The sequence below is a fragment of the Doryrhamphus excisus genome, chromosome 7 (assembly GCF_030265055.1).
Source record: "Doryrhamphus excisus isolate RoL2022-K1 chromosome 7, RoL_Dexc_1.0, whole genome shotgun sequence".
Classification (NCBI taxonomy): Eukaryota; Metazoa; Chordata; class Actinopteri; order Syngnathiformes; family Syngnathidae; genus Doryrhamphus; species Doryrhamphus excisus.
In genome coordinates this window covers 10920442-10945146 of record NC_080472.1, presented here as the reverse complement: position 1 = coordinate 10945146, position 24705 = coordinate 10920442, and the positions used below count along the sequence as shown (strand labels likewise).

Genomic DNA, 24705 nt, shown 5'->3' with positions numbered 1-24705 from the left:
GCGTGCATCTGCATACTATGATGCAAATGCTCTTGCGACAGCAGCCTTCATCGCCGATGTTCACATATGTTGAAACTTCAGTGAATGCGTCATCGCCATCTGAAGCCACCGTGGGAAAAGGTTTGAAAGCCAGTGCGGATGGTGATTAGTGTCACTTCTCTCTGGAGGTACAAGCTTGACAGCATGGGCTTTTATATACAGTAAATGTGCTCCATTAGAAATGTTAAATACGTGTCGCTTGGCAGGTGGCTGCATTAGTGTTTGGGGCTGAGTGCTAGCTTCACATTATTCCAATAAGAATTCATTTTCCGTACCGCTTGTTTGATATCAGGGTTTTGGACCGTCTTTGCACTCGTGACCACAGATCTCCAACCTCATTAGACTATTTTTATACATCTGTTTGCCGGCGCCATTGGCTGCAATATCGTGTGGCGTGAGGAAGTCATTGTTGAAAAAAAACAATGACTTATTGCTAGCGAGACGGCTGAACTTCAAAGAAAGCGGACCCGCATGTCTTCAGCCTCCTTGTTGTTGCTCCCGTTGCAATCCTTGAATATTTTTATATAAACTGCATTTATGAAAAAAGTTTAAAATATCTGACTTTCTGTAAGACAGTGAATGCATCACGGCAGAGCTCCTCCTGGTGGTTGGAACAGGAACATTTCCTACGGCACCTGGTAGTAAGGTTGAAGAATTGATGGATGGATGGCTGGGTGGACGGATGGATGGGTGGATGGTGGATGGATGGATGGATCATGGATGGATGGATGGATGGGTGGATGGTGGATGGATGGATGGATCATGGATGGATGGACGGATGGATGGTGGACGGATGGATGGATCATGGATGGATGGACGGATGGGTGGGTGCAGGGCTCGACAATAACGATGTACCGATGGCCCGGGGCAAGTTAAAACAAAATTCGGGCAAGTAAATCCAATCATTAATATTCCCGTCGGGCAAGTGCACTTTAGCATGCCATACTGCCAAGAGTTTTTTTAAAGCGGTTCTTGTTGGGTGTTGGTAAAACACGGACTGCGTAATTCCGATGGTAATTTGCAAACCAATCCTTGCAAATCTTGAAATGGACCAATCAGAATCGTTTATTTAGACCGTGGTCCGTAATCCACAATCTGCGTTTTACCCACACCCGTTCTTGTTCGCGATCAACCAATCAGCGATCGTTTTACTAGGAAAACATCTATCATGGCGTCCCTGCCAACATGGTCTAATTCTTCAACAACTTGTGAAGGAAAACAGCAAAAAGTGATGAACCAGTGCCTCCTAAACAAGTATTTTATTAGCGGCAGCAAATCAAAGGATGGCACAGGTGAGTGAATCACATTGCTGTGACAATTTGAAGTGGTCACAATGAAACACCACCCATTAGATCCAATACCAAGTGCTGATTTTGCACAAGCTGCAAAATCTATCGGTTCAATTTCTCTGTGGATTTTTCTCACCTTTGCTTCACAAATTATTGTTTGACCATTGAACATTTTTTTCTGGATTAAAAACACTTTACTAGTACACAAATGTGTCTATTCAATAATGTTTAATTGTGGTGCACAACTTATAAATATCACTGCTTACTACGACTACGATGTGTAAGGTAGCATGTCTGAAAATTTGTGGAGATGTATGTTAAATACATCTCCACAAATGTTCAGACATTCCTCCAAATACAATGCATCAGTACTATTATCCGATGAATTATCAGCATATATTGATATATGATATCATTATGGCACTTTTCATTTTACATGCGGCAAGTTCGGGCAAGTAGTTCTCACCTTAAGGATTCCCCATGGGCAAGTAATTTTTGTTTTTAACGTAGAGCCCTGGGGTGGATGGTGGACGGATGGACGGATCATGGACGGATGGATGGGTGGATGGTGGACGGATGGATGGATGAATGGCTGCACGGATGGGTGGACAGATGGATGGGTGGATGGTGGATGGATGGATGGATCATGGATGGATGGATGGGTGGGTGGATGGATGGATCATGGATGGATGGATGGGTGCATGGATGGATGGGTGCATGGATGGATGGGTGGCTTGAATATTTTTTTTCCACACCAGAGTGGGGAAACTGCATTTATGAAAAGAGTTAAAAATATCTGACTTTCTGTAAGACCGTGAATGCATCACAGCAGAGCTCCTCCTGGTGGTTGGAACAGGAACATTTCCTACGGCACCTGGTAGTAAGGTTGAAGAAACCGTCCCCACTGGTCGGCATCTGGTGGTACCTGATGGTACCTGGTGGTGCCTGGTGGTGCCTGTTGGTCATTGACTGACTGCTGCTGGAGTTTTCTGTCAAACCTTTGCGTTGCCATGACCTGCCGATGGCAAGGTCAAACAAGCTTACCAAGGTCGGACACAATAAAAGATTGTCTGTTTGCTAAAAGATCCTGAAAAAAAGACCCACTCGTGACCACAGATCTCCAACCTCATTAGACTATTTTTATATATCTGTTTGCCGGCGCCGTTGGCTGCAATACTGTGTGGCGTGAGGAAGTCATTGTTGAAAGAAAAACAATAGCTTATTGCTAGCAAGACGGCTGAACTTCAAAGAAAGTGACAGAATAGGCAGAAAATGCTTCTGTGGCTTTGAATGCCGAGGAACAGGATGTGGAAGGGTGCCACAAAACATACTAACCCAGAGATCATAGCCCCAATGTTGAATGACAGCAGGAAGGAACTATAGGGTATAGGGTATAGGGTATAGGGTCTCAAACATGCAGCCTGCGGGCCAAATGTGGCCCGCAGGACACTAGTTTGAGGCCCCCGCCTTGATATGAACGTTTAATGTTAGTGCGGCCCGCTCAAGTTTGATATGGATGCTGTATGGTATCATGTACCCAGAAAAAATTATTACGTTTGATTCATGTTCATGTTAAAGGTTAAATAACTGTTAATAGTTATCCTCCCTATCCGTGTGGAAGTGGTAAGTTTTTGGCTATTTAAGTTGAAAGGAAATAACTTGAAGGCTACCGTTTAGGTCGCTAGCTCTCTAGTTTGCGAGTTAGCATGTGTCTCAAGACCCTGCAGTTGCGCAATATGTTGTAAATAAAAAGAGTATAAATGTGACTATAGTCGTGTTTTGTCATGTCTCCAGGGCTCTAATAATGCTTTGTTCATTTTAATCTGAAAAAAATCATTTGTCTACCCACCGACTATATGTGCTTTCTTAAGTTTTTATTATTTGCCCTTTTATTATTATTATTCTATTATTTATTTATTACTGATTGATTTTCTTTATTCTTGATTTGTTTATTTATTTTTCATCTTATTTTGTGTAGAAAAATAAAAAGTAAGATATTTGAGAACAGTGGAATGTTTTATCAGAACTTTTCTTGTAGAAAATTGAAACCAAAGCAAAGTTTATTCATTTTTCTGTTTTTAATAAATGCGTTTTTTTTTGTTTTTTGTTTTGGAAAACCTGATGCGGCCCAGCCTCGCCCAGACCTTAGCTCCAGTGGCCCCCAAGTTAATTGAGTTTGAGACCCCTGATATAGCGCATGATCACATGATCACAAATCATCAAAATCTAAGAGCAATCAGGTTGATGAATTGAAGAAGGAGATAACGTGTGGAATGGATGAGTTAGTGACGGGGCTCCACCGCTCCATAAGAGGAGAACAAGACCAACCAAATAACGATACCATACAACACAAATCATCAACATCATCAGTTGTCGCCATGTCAACGACTAAGTGTCGGCCAGGAAACAGAATATGCCATAAAACAGAGACCATGGTGAGGAAACATGTCCATTATACCTTAAGTGTATTCAGGAAAGTGAACACAGGGGTTCACTTTGCTCCGTGACCAGCAGGTGTCGCCATTGGCAGCTTCCTGGAAGGCTCATCTCATCTCCCACAGGACATGAGGGTACTTAGCCTAGATAAAAGGCCATCTTCACTTCTTCTCTCCTTTGAGGAGCAACACAGATTGAAGGCTAGTGGCTGATAATGCTGACCTTGGCAGTCATCTGCAGCGTATTAGTGGGGGGGCGTAAATGTAGAAGCGAATTGAAAGAATGCTCTATTGTCATCTGCTGCTTTGTTTTAATGAAGGGCTTCAAACTGGAGATGCGTACTCTGCTACTACTCTTGCTACGACTTGGGCCTTTTTGTGTTCAGTGTGACACTTCTTGCAAAATATTTTAGAATTGTTTTTTGGTAATTTTTTTACTCAGAACACAAAATTACACAGAAATATATTTTTTTATTTTTCACAGAAAAACAATCGACGAAGTGTTCAGCACAGCCAACACAAAGTTCCACATACAGTGGTCTGCATCTAAATGTATACAGCAGGGGTCTCAAACTCAATTTACCTGGGGGCCACTGGAGCTAGAGTCTGGGCAAGGCTGGGCCGCATCAGGTTTTCCAAAAAAAAAAAAAAAAAACGCATTTATTAAAAACAGAAAAATGAATAAACTTTGCTTTGGTTCCGATTTTCTACAAGAAAAGCTCTGATAAAACATTCCACTGTTCTCAAATATCTTACTTTTTATTTTTCTACACAAAATAAGATGAAAAATAAATAAGAAAGAAAATCAATCAATCAGTAATAAATAAATATAATAATAATAAAATGGCAAATAATAAAAAGTTAAGAAAGCACATATAGTTGGTGGGTAGACAAATTATTTTTTTCAGATTAAAATGAACAAAGCATTATTAGAGCCCTGTAGACATGACAAAACACGACTATAGTCACATTTATACTCTTTTTATTTACAACATATTGCGCAACTGCAGGGTCTTGAGACACATGCTAACTCGCAAACTAGAGAGCTAGCGACCTAAACGGTAGCCTTCAAGTTATTTCCTTTCAGCTTAAATAGCCAAAAACTTACCACTTTCACACGGATAGGGAGGATAACTATTAACAGTTATTTAACCTTTAACATGAACATGAATCAAACGTAATATTTTTTTCTGGGTACATGATACCATACAGCATCCATATCAAACTTAACATTAAACTTTCATATCAAGGCGGGGGCCTCAAACTAGTGTCCTGCGGGCCACATTTGGCCCACGGGCCGCGTGTTTGAGACCCCTGGTGTAAACAATCGAAAAAAACTGTATTATAAAGGAAAAACATATATATATATATATATATATTTACCTTGCCTTTGACTTCAACCATGACCAATAATTACTTCCATGTTGAATTGTGCCGATTTTTCTCATCCTTGTGTTGTGTCAGCGAGGCGACTCCGGTATTGCACCTTCGGACGAGGCCTATTGACCAGGCAGGTTCAACCATGCATACAAACACAAGCCCACTCACCGCGCCCCTCATTGTTTTCGGCAGCTTGATGAGCCTCAGTGAGCCCAGTAACGAGCTAATCATGAGCATCCTAATAATTAATGGGGCCTTTTTCATAGGCCACTAATCCCACTCTTTAAATCCTGGTGTTGCAGCAGAAATCAATTACTGCATCTGGGCTCTCGATATAGCAGCAGCTGTCCAGCATCACATCGTCATCCCACCAGTGAGTCCTCCAATACAAGAAGTCATAATTAAATATTCTAATTTGTAATTGGCTCCACTTATTATCTTATTGTACCATCTTTTTATTTGTAGTTTGTTGGATTATTGCTTTGTTTTGTCAAATTATTCATGACATATTCTGCTGCTACTGCTCCCTCGTTGTCCACATTTGACCCGTTTTTGGGATTATGGTTTGGACTGTCTTCAAAATGTTGCCCTTTTTACATATTTTATGGCAAAGTGTAGTTTTACATAAAAAAAAAACAACAACACAAAATAGGCTTAAAACCTTTTTATGGTATTGTGGCTAAATAAAAAAAAAAGACCTACCTGAGATTAACATTACAAGAAATATTTGTGACTTGGCACAATATATCTTAAAGGTAGCTTTTAAAGATTTTTTTTCAAAATATGTTAAAAAAACAGGGGGGTACACCCTGGACTGGTGGCCAGCCAATCACAGGGCACATATAGACAAACAACCATTCACACTCACATTCATACTTATGGACAACTTACCTGAATGCACCATAACCGTGAATTGAATCTTTCACAATACTTTTGTAGATAACATATATTGTTTATATGTTTTTGTGTGGTAATTGGTGGTTTGCACCTAGCAGAGCATCTGTTCTGGAATCGGATACTTTGATGAGATACGCGTCTTATACGATCATCTCTGGTTTGTCGTGGTTAATCGATTCCAGACCCGACCATGAAAAGTCCAATTCCAAGTAAGATTCATTCCTTATTAGAGGAATATATTTGTAGTTGGAGTACAGAAAACCTGTTTTTAACATTATTAGCGCCTTCTAGAAATCAAATAACACCCCTATAATTATCTTTACTCTCATATGACCCAATATAGTCCATATTAAAAGAGAAAATCAGCCATTTAAGACATTAAAGATGATTAAAGATACATAACCCATGTCCGTATGTATGTGTTGTTAGTGTAGATGTGGACAGGAAGTGATGTCGGTGGTTCAGAGTTGAGTTGTAACTGGATTAGTTGCCCGTGTTATTACTATGTACTATGATTATTATTTTATTATTTTGCCTGCTGGGAGTTAATTCAAACCTGCAATAAAAGCCTTTTGTTGTGGCAATCAAGTCTGACACTAGCATGTTTCACGTGCTGACCCCTAGTGGCCGGTCCACAATACTGCACATCACAAAATGTGATACAGTAAACCTCGGCTATATCGGACTCGGATATATCGGAAATTCGCTCACAACGGACAGATAAAAAAGAACCAATTTTTCTGTAATGCATTTCCAATAAAAATTCATTGCATATATCGGATTTTTTATAACGGATTTCGCCTATTTCGGACAAAATCTCCAGTCCCGTTCCAATGCATTTCCATTAAATTTCCCTCGCATATATCGGATGGCCGCATCGTGGCGCTCCGATTCGCCGAATCGTGACAGGCCGCTAAACGACGTCATTTGCAGCGTTTGCAGCGTTGCCTGCGCGTCCAGGTACATTGGAAACATAGTCAAGGAAGTGCCTTTTTATAACGGATAAAATCCGATTTACACATATACCGGATATAAATCCGATATATGCGTAAAACGGACATTTTCCGGTATACGCATATAACGGATTTCGCTTATATCGGACAAAACCAGTGGGAACAATTGAATCCGATATATCCGAGGTTTACTGTACTACTAATACTTGTTCCTGCATTTCGGAGCAGAGGTATCATCTGGTAATCTCCAGCCACTGTTTTCTTGTACAGGTGACACTCAAGTCAGACGGCCCATGGGAGAAAGCCTTGTGTGTGTGTGTGTGTGCCAAGTGTGTATTCATGGTGTGTGCACGGGAGGTTACAAAGGTTAAGGGGAGCTAGTTTCACAGCTTTTTATTTGCAGTGGTCTCAGGAGAGGAGCTCTCAATAAGCATTATCAGCTGCCTCAGTCAGACAGGATGGTGCCATCTCTCTCTCTTTCTCAAGTGCGCACACACACACACACACACATGTGTACACATGCAGCGATGAACAACTTCAACCCCATAAAAATGATGGACTTTATATAAGCAGCCAAACTTAGAAAATCAGCAGGGGATTCAATATATATTTACATTTCACAACATTATGAGCAGGCTGCACGGCGGTCGAGTGGTTAGCACGCAGGCCTCACAGCTAGGAGACCTCGACCGTCTTCTTTCTAAAGGTCAAAATGTAGCGGCACATCTTGTATAAATAAGAGTAACAAAAATAATAACAAATATTCTTTGTTATTATGGACGAGTGGTTTGCATGCAGGCCTCGCAGCTAGGAGACCCAAGTTCAATTCCACCCTTGGCCATCTCTGTGTGGAGTTTACATGTTTTCCGCATGCATGCGTGGGTTTTCTCAGATTTCCTCCCACATTCCAAAAACATGCTAGGTTATTTAGCCACTCCAAATTGTCCATAGGTATGAATGTGAATGTGAATGGTTGTTTGTCTATATGTGCCCTGTGATTGGCTGGCCACCAGTCCAGGGTGGACCCCGCCTCTCGCCCGAAGACAGCTGGGATAGGCTCCAGCACCGCCCCCCCCGACCCTCGTGAGGATAAGGGCTAGAAAATGAATGAAAACTTTCCATTTTAATTTGGGAATTTTGACACTGACCAGCTGCACGGCGGTCGTGTGGTTAGCGCGCAGACCTCACAGCTAGGAGACCCAAGTTCAATTCCACCCTCGGCCATCTCTGTGTGGAGTTTACATGTTCTCCGCATGCATGCGTGGGTTTTCTCCGGGTACTCCGGTTTCCTCCCACATTCCAAAAACATGCTAGGTTAATTAGCCACTCCAAATTGTCCATAGGTATGAATGTGAGTGTGAATGGTTGTTTGTCTATATGTGCCCTGTGATTGGCTGGCCACCAGTCCAGGGTGTACCCCGCCTCTAGCCCCAAGACAGCTGGGATAGGCTCCAGCACCTCCGAGGACAAAGCGGTAGAAAATGAATGAACATCATGAGCAATTTAAGAAAGGATTATATGGTACTATATCATACTACATACATAATCATACTCAGTCATGTGACCTCGTAATTTAACAGCACCCACCCCAGAGTGTTGCCTGATTGCCTGATTAGTGATGAATGTTTGGCCAGATTGAAGTTTTAAGTGCAGCAGTTCAGGCTGACATGACACAAGCATGCAGTTACAATAGGACCCCCCCCTCCCTGTGAGATCTTCATTTTGTCCTCCCCACCACTGCCAGGTACATCGACGTTCGGCAGAGCGTCTTCGAGATCTGTGCTGTGCCAATCGGGGTACCTTCATCAAGGTGGGCCAGCATCTGGGCGCTCTAGATTATCTCCTCCCGGAGGAGTACACGACCACACTAAAAGTCCTCCATAGCCAGGCTCCTCAGAGCAGCAAGGAGGAGATCCAGCAGGTTATTCGAGAAGACCTTGGCAAGGAGGTGAGTCCATCTTCCATGGCGAAGATGTTCCTCTGACCACTGTTCTAATGTAAGAGTTTCTGCTTTGTCTTTTGTTAAAACGGAAACATCTTTCTCCATCACCTTCCATGAATTTGCATTTTTTTATTCAAGAAAACCTCACTAGGAGACCAAGGTTCAATTCCACCTGCGGCCATGCAAACTCCACACAGAGATTGCATGTTCTCCTCGTGCATGCGTGGGTTTTCTCCGGGTACTCCGTTTTTTTTCCCACATTCCAAAAACATGCTAGCTTAATTAGCGACTCCAAATTGTCCATAGGTATGAATGTGAGTGTGAATGGTTGTTTGTCTATATGTGCCCTGGGATTGGCTGGCCACCAGTCCAGGGTGGACCCCGCCTCTCAGACAGCTGGGATAGGCTCCAGCACTCCCTGCGACCCTCGTGAGGATAAGCGGCAGAAAATGAATGAATGAACTTTAGTTCTGGGCTGCACGGTGGTCGAGTGGTTAGTGTGAAGACCTCACAGCTAGGAAACCCAAGTTCAATTCCACCCTCATTTGCATGTTCTCCATGTACTCCGTTTTTTTCCCACATTCCAAAAACATGCTAGCTTAATTAGCGACTCCAAATTGTCCATAGGTATGAATGTGAGTGTGAATGGTTGTTTGTCTATATGTGCCCTGTAATTGGCTGGCGACCAGTCCAGGGTGTACCCCGCCTCTCGCCAGAAAACAACTGGGATAGGCTCCAGCAACCCCCGCGACCCTCGTGAGGATAAGCGTTAGAAAATGAATGAATGAATAATTCAAGAAAACAAAAACACCAAGAAGATTACTCGAACCAGATGTTTCTTGGATGTCCCCTTGTCTTTTTGCCATGTTGGTTTCACCCGAGTGCTGCCGTTGTGATGTTTTGGTTTTCGGAGGAGGTGTCCTGGCCAGAAAAATCACCCGCCTATATTCCTCACAAGCCCATCCCTCTGAGGCCATTTATTCGCTTTTAGAAGACACGTTGAACAGACGGAAGACGGAAAGCAGTATTTTTCAACCCGTGTGCTGGGGGAGCATTGCGGCTCGTATTGCCACACGAGGTCAGAGCGTGACCAAGTTCACATTGACTCCAATGTCGCTTCTCGCGGTGGAGAAGCAGAACTGGTCCAAACGACTCCAGGTGGTCTGATTTCCTTGGAACAGTGTGTGTTCACTGTTGCTCTTCCCGTGTCTTGGCGTTGTGTTGCAGCTGTCAGAGTTATTCGTCTTCTTTGACGAGAAGCCGCAGGGAGCCGCCTCGTTAGCCCAGGTCCATAAAGCAGTGCTGCATGATGGGAGGACAGTGGCTGTGAAGGTCCAACACCCCAAAGTACAAAGACAAAGCTCCAAAGATATTTTGGTGATGGAGGTAAGGTACAGTTGTGGTCACACTTTAGCATGTACATTCACTGTGGGTATTCATGTCAAATACACGTCCATCTTGTAATTCTTCATTTGAACTTTTTTTTTTAATTGTCCAAATGCAAATTTGGAATAAGAATGAATTTTAAAAAATAAGAATGCAGTGCACATGTTCAACTTTATTTGGGACTTTTGGATAGCACAGGCTAAACATTATATATACAGAATCTAATATTATTGCATATTGCCAATAATATTTGACTAAATATCCCAGAGGCAGGATTTTGAAGAAACCTTTTGCTATGAAATATTTCAGTATCGAACAAAGCAAAATTTGTTCTCAATCAGATATCACTCCACACTCTTTATTGCTCTCTGGTTCTACCATATCTTACTTATTGTGTGGAAATATGGGCTAATAACTATAAAAGCAATCTTCACTGGCTAAATGTACTGCAAAAAAGGCCGGTAAGGATAATTCATAATGCCGCCTACAGAGAACATACTAACTCCTTATTTCTAAAATCACAACTACTTCAACTTGCTGATATAGTTCATCTTCAAACAGCTAAAATAATGCATAAGGCTAAAAATAAGCAATTAGCTAAAAATGTCATCCAATACTTCTCTACAAGAGAGGAGAAATATGATCTCAGGGAAGAAGTACATTTGAAACAATTCTATGCTAGGACTACGTTATGCTAGCCATAGCATTTCAGTATGTGGAATCAAACTATGGAATGGATTGAGTAAGGAAATCAAACAATGCACAACGATGAGCCAATTCAAGAAACAATACAAGCAGTTGATGTTTGCTAAATACAAGGATGAAGAGTCTTGAACCAGTCATGATGTGCTATATATATCACTATATTGACACGCACTATGGTACCCATTATGGCATTGGATGCTCATATCACCGAGTACTTCGGTACGAGGTACATTATTTAAAAAAAAAACCCCAAAACCTTAACCCTTAGATGCACGAGTGACTGGACCCTACACTCTTCCATAAGTGGGTCAAAAATGACCCATACTAGAATCAATGCGTTTTTATGCCAATTTTGCCATTTTGGTTAGGAATAATCACTTGTATGATATTTAGTATTATATTTAGGACCACACAAGAATGATTTCATGTTAGAAACATCTTCATTTTTCACTTTTTTACATCTTTGAAAAAGAAAATGACCCCGTACAACAATAGAAAATGTGAGGATCCATTGTGTGTTGCATAAAGGTAAGTTAAAAATGTGAACGGCATGATATCAAAAATATGTTGGAATATGAAATGATAAAAATTTTTCATTACAAAGATATTTCAAGAAAACAACCTGACCGGGTCATTTTTGACCCACTTACGCATTTAAGGGTTAAACTGTATTATGGAAAGCAGGAAGTGAACAAATGTAACAGTTTTATTTTGTGCTCATTTGTCATAATATAACAGCATCAACCTTTAACATTTACAATAAAATACTAGGTTGTAAAATAAGTAAATAACTAAAACTAAATAACTAAATAATAATATATAATAAATAATATATAATAAATAATATGTATAATAATATATATATATATATATATATATATATATATATATATATATATATATATATATATATATATATATATATATATATATATATATATATATATATATATATATATATATATATATATATATATATATATATATATATATATATATATATATATATATATATATATATATATATATAATATAAACATAATAACTAAAGCAGATACTCTCTAACCCATTGGGAGCTACCAGCGACCCCAGTGAGTACGACCGGGATAGAAAATGGACGGATAGTGAGCTATTCCAACTCATGTGCCGAGCATAAGGCCGCCCCCACGATGTGTTTAGGGTCATTACATAACCACACGCATGCCCCTCGGAAGTGATATCCATTTCCCCCTGGGACAAAAACGAGCTCCAAACTAACCACATTGATTGTTTCCTTTAAAAACAAAATGTCACTGTGGTAAAAGTGACTTTTGTAGTCCAGAGATGAGAAGCTAGGCATATATTGACAGTTACTATGGTAACCATTATGTCATTGTTGTGTGGTCATATCACCTCCTACTTCGGTACGAGGTACAAAAAAAAAAACAACCTTAAACTGTATTATGAAAAGCAGGAAGTGAACAAATGTAACAGTTAGTGATTGTAAAAGTACCAGATGGAGGGGTAGGATTTAATAAGCTTTGCTTCTTCCTACTCCTTTTGGACATGTGGAACTGTGAACTGATTATGGGATGCACTCAATTGGAATCTGATGCATGTTCAAATGAAATTAAACTATTACCATTACCATGAATTCCAAGATAATATACCCGAAGTCAGACACGACACATCCTGCTGCAGCAGCTCTTTAGTGCAAACTATGCTTGATAAATGAGCTGCGGTAATATAAAACGGCAATGCACGCTCTGCTTTATGTTGTGAAGGTGTTGGTCAGAGCCGTCCACTGGCTCTTCCCAGACTTCGCCTTCATGTGGTTGGTGGAAGAGGCCAAGAAAAACATGCCGCTAGAGCTGGACTTCCTGAATGAAGGCCACAACGCAGAGACTGTATCAAATATGCTGACCCACTTCCCCTTCCTCAAGGTAATTAAGCTGCATTCAATTAATTGCTTGTGTAGGCTAATTCCAATGTTGTGCTGATAGACATTTTTTTAAACTATAGGAATGATATGTACTTTTAGGGTGACAAAAATAGGCTTAAAGTCTTTTTTACGGTATTGTGGCTAAATAGCAAGATATCTAAAAAAGAAAAAAAAAAAAAAGACCTACCTGACATTAACATGACAAGAAATATTCATGACTTGTCAAAATATATCTTAAAGCAGGGGTCTCAAACTCGCGGCCCGCGGGCCAAATGCGGTCCGCGAGACGCTAGTTTGAGGCCCCCACCTTGATACCAAAGTTTAATGTTGAAGTTTAATGTTCAAAACCATTCATAGAGTACACTACACAGGGCAGAGAATGTTTAAAATGGGTCTAACCGACTCCAACATCTGTGTATACTGCCCAGATCATGTAGTAGATGATTATTTACACTCCATGTGGGCATGTGCCCCCATTAGTAATTTCTGGCAAGCAGTGTGCGAGGACCTTTCTTTGGCACTTGGGACCTCTATTCCTTCCTCACCTGTATTATGCTTGTTGGGTGATCTTTCTACAGTCAACGTAGAAACAAATCACACACAACTCCTCATCACAGCGTTAAGCATTGCCAAGAAAACCATTCTTATCAATTGGAAATCCAAAAAAAAACTGAACATAGCCTTTTACAAAAATCTTCTGTTAGATCATATAGCAATTGAGAGAATGTCTGCTGAATCCAAAGAACAACTGTCAGAATTTCAATCTATATGGGCTCCAATAATTAATCTCTTAAATTAATCTCTTTTTGTAATTCTCGAAGGGCTGAGTGTGCCTGTCTCTGCCCCTGGCGGTCTCGTTCCTCTGGCTTGGGGCATGGTCTTGGTCGCCGGGTTGCCCTGGCGTCTGGGGGGTGAGCGGGTGGGTGCCGTGTATCTCTGTCCCTTCCTGCTGGGCTGACCCCCTGGAGGTTCAGGTGGGGGTTGGTGGGGGGCTGTCCGGATCTGGGGATGGGGCGTGGGTGGGGTGGTGGTGGTCGTCCCGGGGGTGGTGCAGGCCGTCCCTCGGGGTGGTGGGTAGACGGGGAGCCGCATCCTGTGGGTGGTGGGCGCCTGCTGCTGCTGGGGGGGGCCTGTGTGCGTCCGGTGGCGCTGGTTCCTCCGCGGCCTCCCTCGCCCCTGGGGGTGGGCCGGGTTTGCCCTGGGTGCTCTGGCCTGGCTACTGTGTGGGACCGTGGGGTGTGGGCATGGGAGGCTTTGGCCCTGCCCTTGGTGTGGGCACGGGTGGTTATACCCCGCTGCCCTTGCAGAGCCTTCCCTCTTAGGTATGTACATGGCTATATATGTGTGTGTGTAGGTATGCATGTATATATTTATTATTATCATATCTAAAATAGTTAAAAGATCTAAATTATTAGAAAATATATTTTATATAAATTATTATATATTAAGTATCAATAGTAGTATCATTATTATACATACATAACTATCAATAAATATTATTATTATTACTATTATTGTTATTACTATTATTGTTATTATTATTATTATTGTTGTTATTATTATTATTATTATTATTACTAATATTATTATTATGGTTACTATTATTATTATTATTATCAATTACTTTACTTTATTTTTATTTTTATTTATTTATTTATTATTATTATTATTATTTTTTATTATTTTTATTCTCAATTTTAATTTTTGTGTATGGTAGGTGTATGGCCCCGGGTGGGGCGCCTGGTAAGCTCATACGGGAGGGGGGGTCTCGTTTGTGCAGCTTGGGCTCTGGGTGGGGAGGTGCGGTGCTGGGGTGGGGCATTACCTGCTTCCCTCCCTTCGGTGGAGGGATGGCTGGGTTGTGGTGGATGTGGGGCGGGCGGGTGGGGGGCTGGCTGTGGGTGCGTGGGTAGCGGGGCGGATAGCGGTGGGGGTGGTGCTCTGCGCGGCGTGGGCCGGGATTAGCGGGGGGCTTGCTTGGGGGGCGGGGTGGTGGGCCCTGGGTCGTGGGGGGGCCTCGACCAAGGGTTGGGGGGTGGGGCTGGCCGGTGGCTCACGGGCGGCCCCTGCTATTTGCCGGTGTCTGGTTGGCCCCTTCTGTCTCCGGTCTGGTGGCGGTCTTCCCGCCTCCGGGGTGTCCTACTTGGCGGGTCCGTGGGTGGATGGGAGATGTGGTGGAGACGGGTCGGCGCTGTGGTGGAGGGTGGGACTGGGGGGGCCATTCACTTTTTGCGGCTGTTGGGGTATCGTCTGCCTGGTGGGCTCTGCTGCCTGGTGTGTGTGTCTCTGTCCCGCCCTGGCACTCTTGGCTCACGAGCCCGGGGGGTGGGGTTGGGCTCTTCCCCATGCGGGTCCCGGTTCTCCTGCGGTCTCTGTGGTGTCACTCCCTGGGCTGCCATGGTGACGGATGTGTTGCCGGGGCGCGGTTCCTGCTGTTCTGGTGGTTGTAGGAGCAGCCTCGGGGCATGTGGTTTGTCCGCGGCTCCTGGTGGTCCGGGGGTGGCATAGCTGGCTCAATCTCTGGTGGGGCCCTCCGGGGGGGAGCTGGCAGGCTGGACTGGCCGCCCCCATGGGCTGGGTGGGGCCCGTGGTTGGTCCTGTGGCCCAGGGCTTGCTCCGGGCGGCTGGCTTGCCCGGCTCGGTTGGCCGGTAGTGCGGGGTGAGCGTGTGTGGGGCCCCGATCCTCCCTGCTGCACTGCACCACCTCACATACATGTAGGACTTTGGGGGGTGGCCTGCAACTGGTTTTGCCGGGGGCGAAGGGTTTCCTTGCGGATGCCCTTTTGTCCTCGGCATTCCTCTGGCTGGTCACCCTTCAATTTTAACCGCACCTTAGACACTCAGTTCTGGGGGGGGTCTGGGCAGGCAGGGGACCCACCATTGCTCAGCTTCCTTCCACACACACACACACACATACACATACACCACACACATAGGTCAGCCCTATGGGACAGGCCTATTTTTAATTGCACTATCTACACAATACCATCTTCACACACACAGGTGTAGCGGGCTGGACCGGAGAGCCTACTGCCTACCCCCGCGATTGGCCCGCTGGCTGCTGGGGCTTGGCGGCTCGCTCGGGGTGCCCTGGGCTGCAGGATATTTTGGTCTGGTCTGCCTGGCCTTCCTGGGGGTCCCGCTGGAACCAGCTGACGCCGGGGCTTGCCCTGGTGTCATGGTTGGCGCTACCTCCCTGGATCTGTCCTGGGTCGCGGGCGCCAACGTGCCCTTGGGGGGGCGTTCACCGGCCTCCAGGCAGTGGGGTCCGCGCTGCTGGTGGCCTGAAGTCTACGGTGGTGGCTTGGGGTTGTTGCGCTGTGGTGGCTGCTGCGGGGACCGGGCTGTGTGTTGGGAGGGGACCTGATCCTGCTCGTGGGTACGGGGGCCGGGGTGGCGTGTGGGGATGGGGAGCATGCTCCTCGGGGTGGGGCCTGCTGGGGGGGCGGTGCTCTTTCGGGCGTTTGGGTGTCTGCTGCCACTGGTCCCATGCTCTGCCGCATCGCTGTCCCTGTCTTTGCCCATCCCCAGTCTTGCCTTAGGGCTCGTCGGGGATGGTTCTCCGGTACGTGGGCGGAGCGCTGCTGGTTCTGGGGGCGGGGGGGGGCTGGCCCTCCCGGTGGATGGTGGGGTCCTTCGGGGGCCTTGCGCTGGTCTTAACTCCTCGGCTCTGGTGCGTGGCCTCCCCGTGACTTGGAGCTATGGCTCTCCCTCACGGGGTTGAGCTGCCCGGTGGATGTCGGCCGGCGCAGTGGAGCGCCTCACCACTCGCCTGCTCGCCCCCTCCGCTTGCTCATGTGCGGGCCTCCTCCCCTCGCCCGCTCCTTTGTCTGCCACACTGCAGTAGCCCTGATGCCGTGGTCGAGGGGAGTTTGGGGGTGCTATGCCTTGGCGGTCCGTACCTCCCTGGGCTCGGGGCCTGGTTGTGGGTCTGGGACCCCTGGGTCCCCCACCCTGTGATGCCCCGGACGCCCCACCCGGGGACGTCCACAGCATGTGTGTGTATTGAGTGGATGGGGTGTGCATGTGTCTGAGTTTATTTTATGTATTTATTGTTTTAAATACTTAGATAATTAATGATTAGTTTTATTATAATTATATATATATGTATATATATATGTATATGTGTGGATGTGTATGTGGGTATATGGCCATGTAGATATACGGGGGGGGGGGCTCTGCGGGGGTCTGGCGTAGGGTGTTCCATCTCAACCGCCCGGTCCTCCATGGGGCAGTGTGCCCGGGCCTCTTCTGTCCTGGCCGGGGCGGTCCTATGTCGGTGGTCGGGCCTGGGGTTACCTGGGGCGGGCCGGGTTCTGCTGCCTGGGGGTGTGTGGGGGGCGGGAGGCGGTGCCTCCGGCCGTGGACGGGCTCCCTTCCGGCCGGCAGGGGCGCCCCTGTGCCCACGGGTGTGTGGCCTTCGATGCCCTTCTGCCCTAGTAGGGTATGGTCTCCCGCTGGTCTCGGGGGTGCGGCTCTCCTCCGGCCTGCTGGCGCCCTGTTGCCGGTTGGGATTGCTCCTCCATGGCCTCTTGCTGGTCTCTTCGGGGAGTTGCTTCGGGGGCGGGTCTTGGGGAGTCGGCCCTGGCTTTGCCCACACCCACGGGGCCGGAGGATCTCTGGCGGTGGGGGCTTGACCTGGCTGCGCGGGGCGGGGTTTGCTGGGTGGTAGAAGGCAGTCTCTCTCCTTTTGTCATTCTCAGTGACAATTACACATTCACACACTCGCATTCACATACACAACACACCTCCATATGGGCACTCACAGCACATGGGTGCTTCTCTATACAATCTACTCTCTTATCCCTGATGTTTATATAGTATTGGTATGCTATTATTACAGTAATAATGGTGTCAAGCAATGAGATTTTAATTACTGTAACTGTATGGTTGCAATTGTGTTTACTATCATGGGTCATGTCCTCATTGTTACTATTGCTATTGGTAAGTTGGACTGTTTCATTCCACTGATATCATCTCCAGTGTGACCCTTAGCCATCATTGACATTTAACTGTTCTGTTTGTCACTGTTGTTGTTTTGGGAATTCTTGTTGCTGCTGTTTTTGTCTCTCCCTCTACTGCCCCCCCCCGACCCCACCTTTCTCTTCTCTCTTCTTCTTTTCTGTTCTTCTTCTTGCTCCGGTCCGGTCGTCCCAAATGGCATAACAAAGACGTCAAATAACGGCAAATAAAATTTCATGGTACAGGGAAGTTGTAGCCAACACCTTTCCTGACACAGAGCAAATCTGTCTAGCAGGTAAGGGCATTTAGATCAACAATACTATCTGCCCCAATGGCTGGACGGGACAAAAAAAAAAAAAAAAATGTTGAAGTGACATCTTAAAGCTGTGTGCACACCGGACACAATGAACATGATTTTGCCCCGCCCGTACTGGTACCCTACCCTGTTACCCCGCCCTGTTTTGCTTTGGATTAGCAATGAAGCTAAAGGCTTATGACGCTGGGTACAAATAAATGCAGGAAATGATTTGGAATAAAAGGGAAAATACACGTCAAGATAAAGCATCTCATCAAACATGTTGTTAAAGTTACCACGCTGCTCCCAGATGGAACGGAGTACCATGCTAACTTGCTAATTGGGTCAAATTTTTATTTTTCATATATTATGTTAAAGGTTAAATAACTGTGAATACTGTACATTTCAATCTGAAAAAAATAATTTCTCTACCAACTGTATGTGGTTTCTTACGTTTTTCTTATTTGCTGTTTTATTATTATTTTACTTATTTATTACTGATTGATTTATTGTCTTTATTCTTAATTTGTTTTTTTTTTTTTATCTTATTTTGGGTATAGAAAAATAAAAATGAAGATATTTGAGAACAGTGGAATGTTTTATCAGATATTTTGGTGTGGAAAACCGGAACCAAAGTACTGAAAAAAGTGTAGGGTATAGCAGAAGCAAAAGCATTGAAGATGCTTTTTTTTATAGATTTTTTTTCCAGTTTTTAATAAAAGCGTTTTGGGTTTTTTTGAAAACCTAATGCGGCCCGGCTTCACCCAGAACCTAGCTCCGGTGGCCCCCAGGTAAATTGAGTTTGAGACCCCTGTCTTAAAGGTAGCTTTTAAAGATTTTTTTCCCCAAAATATGTTAAAAAACAGTAATCAAACAAATTTTCCCAAACTTTGGAAAATACGACGTCTATCTTTTTACAAATGCTTTTTTTGTTGTTGGTATTTTCAGATAACAAAGCAGTAACAAAGCTTTCTTGTAATGTTGGCTCCAGTTTTAATGCCTAACTTACCTGAATGCACCATAACCATGAATTGAATCTTTCACAATACTTTTGTAGATAACATATATCGTTATGTAAGTGTTTTTGTGTGGTAATTGGTGGTTTGCACCTAGCAGAGCATCTGTTCTGGAATCGGATACTTTGATGAGACACGCGTCTTATACGATCATCTCTGGTTTGTCGTGGTTAATCGATTCCAGACCCGACCATGAAAAGTCCAATTCCAAGTAGGATTAATTCTTTATTAGAGGAATATATTTGTAGTTGGAGTACAGAAAACCTGTTTTTAACATTATTAGCGCCTTCTAGAAATCAAATAACACCCCTATAATTATCTTTACTCTCATATGACCCAATATAGTCCATATTAAAAGAGAAAATCAGCCATTTAAGACATTAAAGATGATTAAAGATACATAACCCATGTCTGTATGTGTTGTTAGTATAGATGTGGACAGGAAGTGATGTCGGTGGTTCAGAGTTGAGTTGTAACTGGATTAGTTGCCCGTGTTATTACCATGTACTATGATTATTATTTTATTATTGTGCCTGCTGGGAGTTAATTCAAACCTGCAATAAAAGCCTTTTGTTGTGGCAATCAAATATGTCACAAGCATGTTTCACGTGCTGACACCTAAATAGACATTTTTGAAACTATAGCAATGACATGTACATTGTACATGTCAATGTACATTCACTCAACATGTAAATGTTTTAACACTGTGCATCATTGGAGTTACATTATTTATGGAAAATAATGTCGGGTTAGAGTATGTTTCCGTTTGAGTGACATTGGTGAAGTAATGAATGACGTTGATGATTAATGATGCTAACCACAGTACCAGTGTAATGAAGATGTTAACCATGAAACAAGTTACCCTGCTTAGTTGGCATCGACTGCAGGTATTTTCTGCTCTACTCTGCTGAATGTCGTCTGCCATTCTTTTCCTTACAAACGGTCCGCACACCTCTCATGTACTGTACTTTGGCTGTAGTTTATATTTACAGCAGTGTGTTTTTCCATGACTTCCATGTTGCAGACACGTTTGTCAAAACATTACCTCCAGCTCTATTTCCACGGTGTCAGGCTTGCATTAACAGGTCAACGCTGCCACTTCCAACCGCAGTCACATTGGCAGGTGGATGTTAATCGGGATCATATGTCTCCGCATTGTGCAATCATAGCCCAACTCCTATTCAGGTGCAGGTTTACTCTTACTTTGTTTACATTTACCTTATGAAGTAAAAAGAGACATTCATTTTAAATCATTGGTTGACTTCAGATTCAATGAGCTTTTGGGACAACTGGATTCATTTAGTGGAGTTTATTGTTCCTGATTTAGGTTTTTTTTGCATGTTTGTCACACATAAATGATTCATATCATCATGGCCCTTTGTGAAAAAGTGATTGCCCCTCGTAAAAAGATAACATAAATGAGATTAATTGAAATCCATCAGTCTGGAAAAGGTTGCAAAACCATTTGTAAAGCTTTAGGACTCCAGCAGACCACAGTGAGAGCCATTACCCACAAATGGCGAAAACATAGAACAGTGGTGAACCTTCCCAGAAGTGGCCGGCCAACCAAAATCACCGACTCCCAAGAGGTCACAAAAGACCCCACAACACCATCCAAAGACCCGCAGGCCTCACTTGCTTCAGTTAAGGTCAGTGGTCATGACTCCACCATCAGAAAGAAACTGGGCACAAATAGCAGAGGTCCAAGATGAAAAGCACTTTAGGACAAGAGCGTCGTCTAAATGTTTGAAACATTTAAGTGTGACAATCACGCACAACAATAAGAAATCAAGAAAGGGGCAAATACTCGTTCACACTACTATACATATTATCATTTTCTTTTCAGGTTCCTGTGATCCACTGGGACCTGTCCACTAAGAGGATTCTGACCATGGAGTTTGCTGAGGGAGGGCAGGTCAACGATAGAGAGTATATGAACGCCCACGGCATCGATGTCAATGAGGTAACGTGAGCGGGGTCGCTGATGCTGCGAGACTAAGCCTAGGCAGAGAAACTCATTAATTTTGCTACATCATCTTACACTGTACACTGTAGATACATATTGTGTTATTTTAATATAATAATGGGCTCCACGGCTGTGCGGCAATTCTGCAAAAGTGACATAAATAAATGCAATTATAGGTTTGAAATAAAAAAAACAACAACTAAATTGTCCCATAATCCACTGCGTCTGAGTAACACATTCATTGGGCTGCTGCAATGACATCAGCCTCCCATTGGGATCTGGGTTCTGTGGCTTCCTCTGGTGGACTGAGGCAGCATTTCAGCTTCCAGCCACCATTTGTCCTCTAATGAACTGTTATTCTGGCAGTAATGCATTATGGGTAGATGTTAAAAAAAGCTGCTGTTCCTTATTTTAAACTCGTATTGGTATTTGTAATGTATATTTCCTAGGTACTTTGTGTTAAGTGTTAAGTTGCTGTGTGATTCGTTCAATGTTGTTTTTTAAGATGACAGGGCTGGACAATAACGATGTACCGATGGCCCGGGGCAAGTTAAAACAAAATTGGGGCAAGTAAATCCAATCAGTGATATTCCCGTCGTGCAAGTGCACTTTGGCATGCCATACTGCCAAGAGTTTTTTTTAAAAGCGGTTCTTGTTGGGTGTTGGTAAAACACGGACTGCGTAATTCCGGTGGTAATTTGCAAACCGATCCTTGCAAATCTTGAAACGGACCAATCAGAATCGTTTATTTAGACCGCGGTCCGCGTTTTACCCACACCCGTTCTTGTTGGCGATCAACCAATCAGCGATGGTTTGACTAGGAAAACATCTATCATGGCGTCCCTGCCAACACGGTCTAATTCTTCAACAACTTGTGAAGGAAAACAGCAAAAAGTGATGAACCAGTGCCTCCTAAACAAGTATTTTATTAGCGGCAGCAAATCAAATGATGGCACAGGTGAGTGAATCACATTGCTGTGACAATTTGAAGTGGTCACAATGAAACACCACCCATTAGATCCAATACCAAGTGCTGATTTTGCACAAGCTACAAAATCTAGCGTTTCTCTGTGGATTTTTATCACCTTTGCTTCACAAATTATTGTTTGACCGTTGAGCATTTTTTTCTGGATTAAAAACACTTTACTAGTACACAAATGTGTCTATTATATAATAATAATAATGTTTCATTGTGGTGCACAACTTATAAATATCACTGCTTACTACGACTACCATGTGTAAGGTAGTATGGCATGCCATGTTAACATACATCTACACTATTTTTCAGACGTTCCTCCAAATACAATGCGTCAGTACTATTATCTGATGAATTATCAGCATATATTGATATATATGATATCATTATGGCAGTCTTTTCATTTTACATGGCGCAAGATCGGGCAAGTAGTTCTCACCTTAAGGATTCCCCATGGGCAAGTCATTTTTGTTTTTAATGTAGAGCCCTGGATGACACCGTGAGTCAGACTGTTATGACCTCCTGCAATTTCCAATGGGTTGGCAAGCCCATGGTAAGTTTTTTTCATAGTTCCTGATTGGCTACTGGCCCCCATGGACTTGCGTCCCACAATACGTCCTTTTAGTGTAGCTTGTACTGAATATAAACAAACCTGTAGAAATAAATGAGCCTGGTTGCAGGGACGTCAATTACTCCTTCTTGAGTCTCCAGAAGAAAACTGGTTGTCGTGACAACCACACAGAAACACAGAAAATATGCCTGTCAATATTTTCGTCACAGTAAAAAGATGAACATGTTTTGTTGACACAAGCACCTTAAAACCGCGGTACGTATCTACAACTACGTTCCTATAATGCTGCAATCTGGGACCATTCCTAGTCGTCATAGTTAAATCTGCAGGATTGGTACATTTCAGGGTTTTTTTTGGTTTGTACTTCCTTAACGTGTTTCGCAATGTCTTTTTCAGATTTCACAAAACCTGGGCAAAATATACAGCGAAATGATCTTCATACACGGCTTTGTCCACTGCGACCCCCACCCTGGCAATGTGTTGGTTCGAAAATGTCCCAAAAGCAAGAAGGCAGAGATTGTTCTACTTGACCACGGCCTTTATCAGGTTCGGAATCTTCATGCCGGGAAAGGAAAACTAAGAAATGTTCCAATATTGCAGTCCATTTTTCATGCACCGCGTGAAGCCTTGAGTAAACCAATGATCAGAAATTGGGATCCACATAAAAATACCTGGCTGTTGCGCACACGTACACAGACAAACGGACGTATTTATTAGAGCCTCGGCAGACTAAAAGCTTTTTGATCAACAGCTCGTTCGATGTTCTTAGCAGAGTGCAGGGTGCCGTGTTCAAATTGAACTTGGCCGATGTGTACTCTGGAGGTACACAACACGCAGATGAATGCTTTTTGCTTGGGAGCATTCATTAACTAACGTTGGCTAACTGAGACAGACATTCAAAGGTTGTTTCTATCCACGTTGTTGTTCCTAGCCAGCATGCCAAAGGTGGCCATTATTCAGAATGACTTTTTTATTTCAGATAAACGCACACAGCTTTTATTGTTTATGGTCAAATCCTACACATCTGTCAAAATGTGGGATGTCATCCTGTGGTAACGAAAAAGCCAAAATGAAGTCATACAATTATTGATAATGAATATACAGTGGGGTGGTCAAGTGGTTAGCGTGCAGACCTCACAGACCAGGGTTCAATTCCACCCTCGGCCATCTCTGTGTGGAGTTTGCATGTTCTCCCCGTGCATGTGTGGGTTTTCTCCGGGTACTCCGGTTTCCTCCCACATTCCAAAAACATGCTAGGTTGATTGGCGACTCCAGATTGTCTATGGCAAGGGGTCTCAAACTCAATTTACCTGGGGGCCACTGGAGCTAGGGTCTGGGTGAGGCTGGGCCACATCAGGTTTTCCAAAAAAAAAACAACAAAAAACGCATTTATTAAAAACAGAAAAATGAATAAACTTTGCTTTGGTTTAGATTTTTCTACAATAAAAGCTCTGATAAAACATTCCACTGTTCTCAAATATCTTAATTTTTATTTTTCTACACAAAATAAGATGAAAAATAAATAAACAAATCAAGAATAAAGAAAATCAATCAATCAGTAATAAATAAATAATAATAATAATAAAACAGCAAATAATAAAAACGTAAGAAAGCACATATAGTAAATTATTTTTTTCAGATTAAAATGAACAAAGCATTATTAGAGCCCTGTAGACATGACAAAACACGACTATAGTCACATTTATACTCTTTTTATTTACAACATATTGCGCAACTGCAGGGTCTTGAGACACATGCTAACTCGCAAACAAGAGAGCTAGCCACCTAAACGGTAGCCTTCAAGTTATTTCCTTTCAACTTAAATAGCCAAAGACTTACCACTTCCACACGGATAGGGAGGATAACTATTAACAGTTATTTAACCTTTAACATGAACATGAATCAAACGTAATAATTTTTTCTGGGTACATGATACCATACAGCATCCATATCAAACTTGCGCGGGCCGCAC

The 24705-nt window shown here is 43.3% G+C and overlaps 1 protein-coding gene across 3 annotated transcripts in view; it reads left to right on the top strand.

Moving 5' to 3' along the window:
* The window catches only part of adck1 (aarF domain containing kinase 1), a 40822-nt gene that overhangs the window by 4871 nt on the left and 11246 nt on the right, over positions 1 to 24705 (top strand). The window contains exons 4-8 of one of the 3 annotated variants that reach the window (XM_058077970.1): positions 8738 to 8941; positions 10163 to 10321; positions 12790 to 12948; positions 21067 to 21183; positions 23130 to 23279. In XM_058077970.1, the coding sequence (XP_057933953.1) occupies positions 8738 to 8941; positions 10163 to 10321; positions 12790 to 12948; positions 21067 to 21183; positions 23130 to 23279 (789 nt within the window). The remainder of the gene's footprint in view (positions 1 to 8737; positions 8942 to 10162; positions 10322 to 12789; positions 12949 to 21066; positions 21184 to 23129; positions 23280 to 24705) is intronic. The other 2 variants (XM_058077972.1, XM_058077971.1) reach the window with 2 other exon arrangements.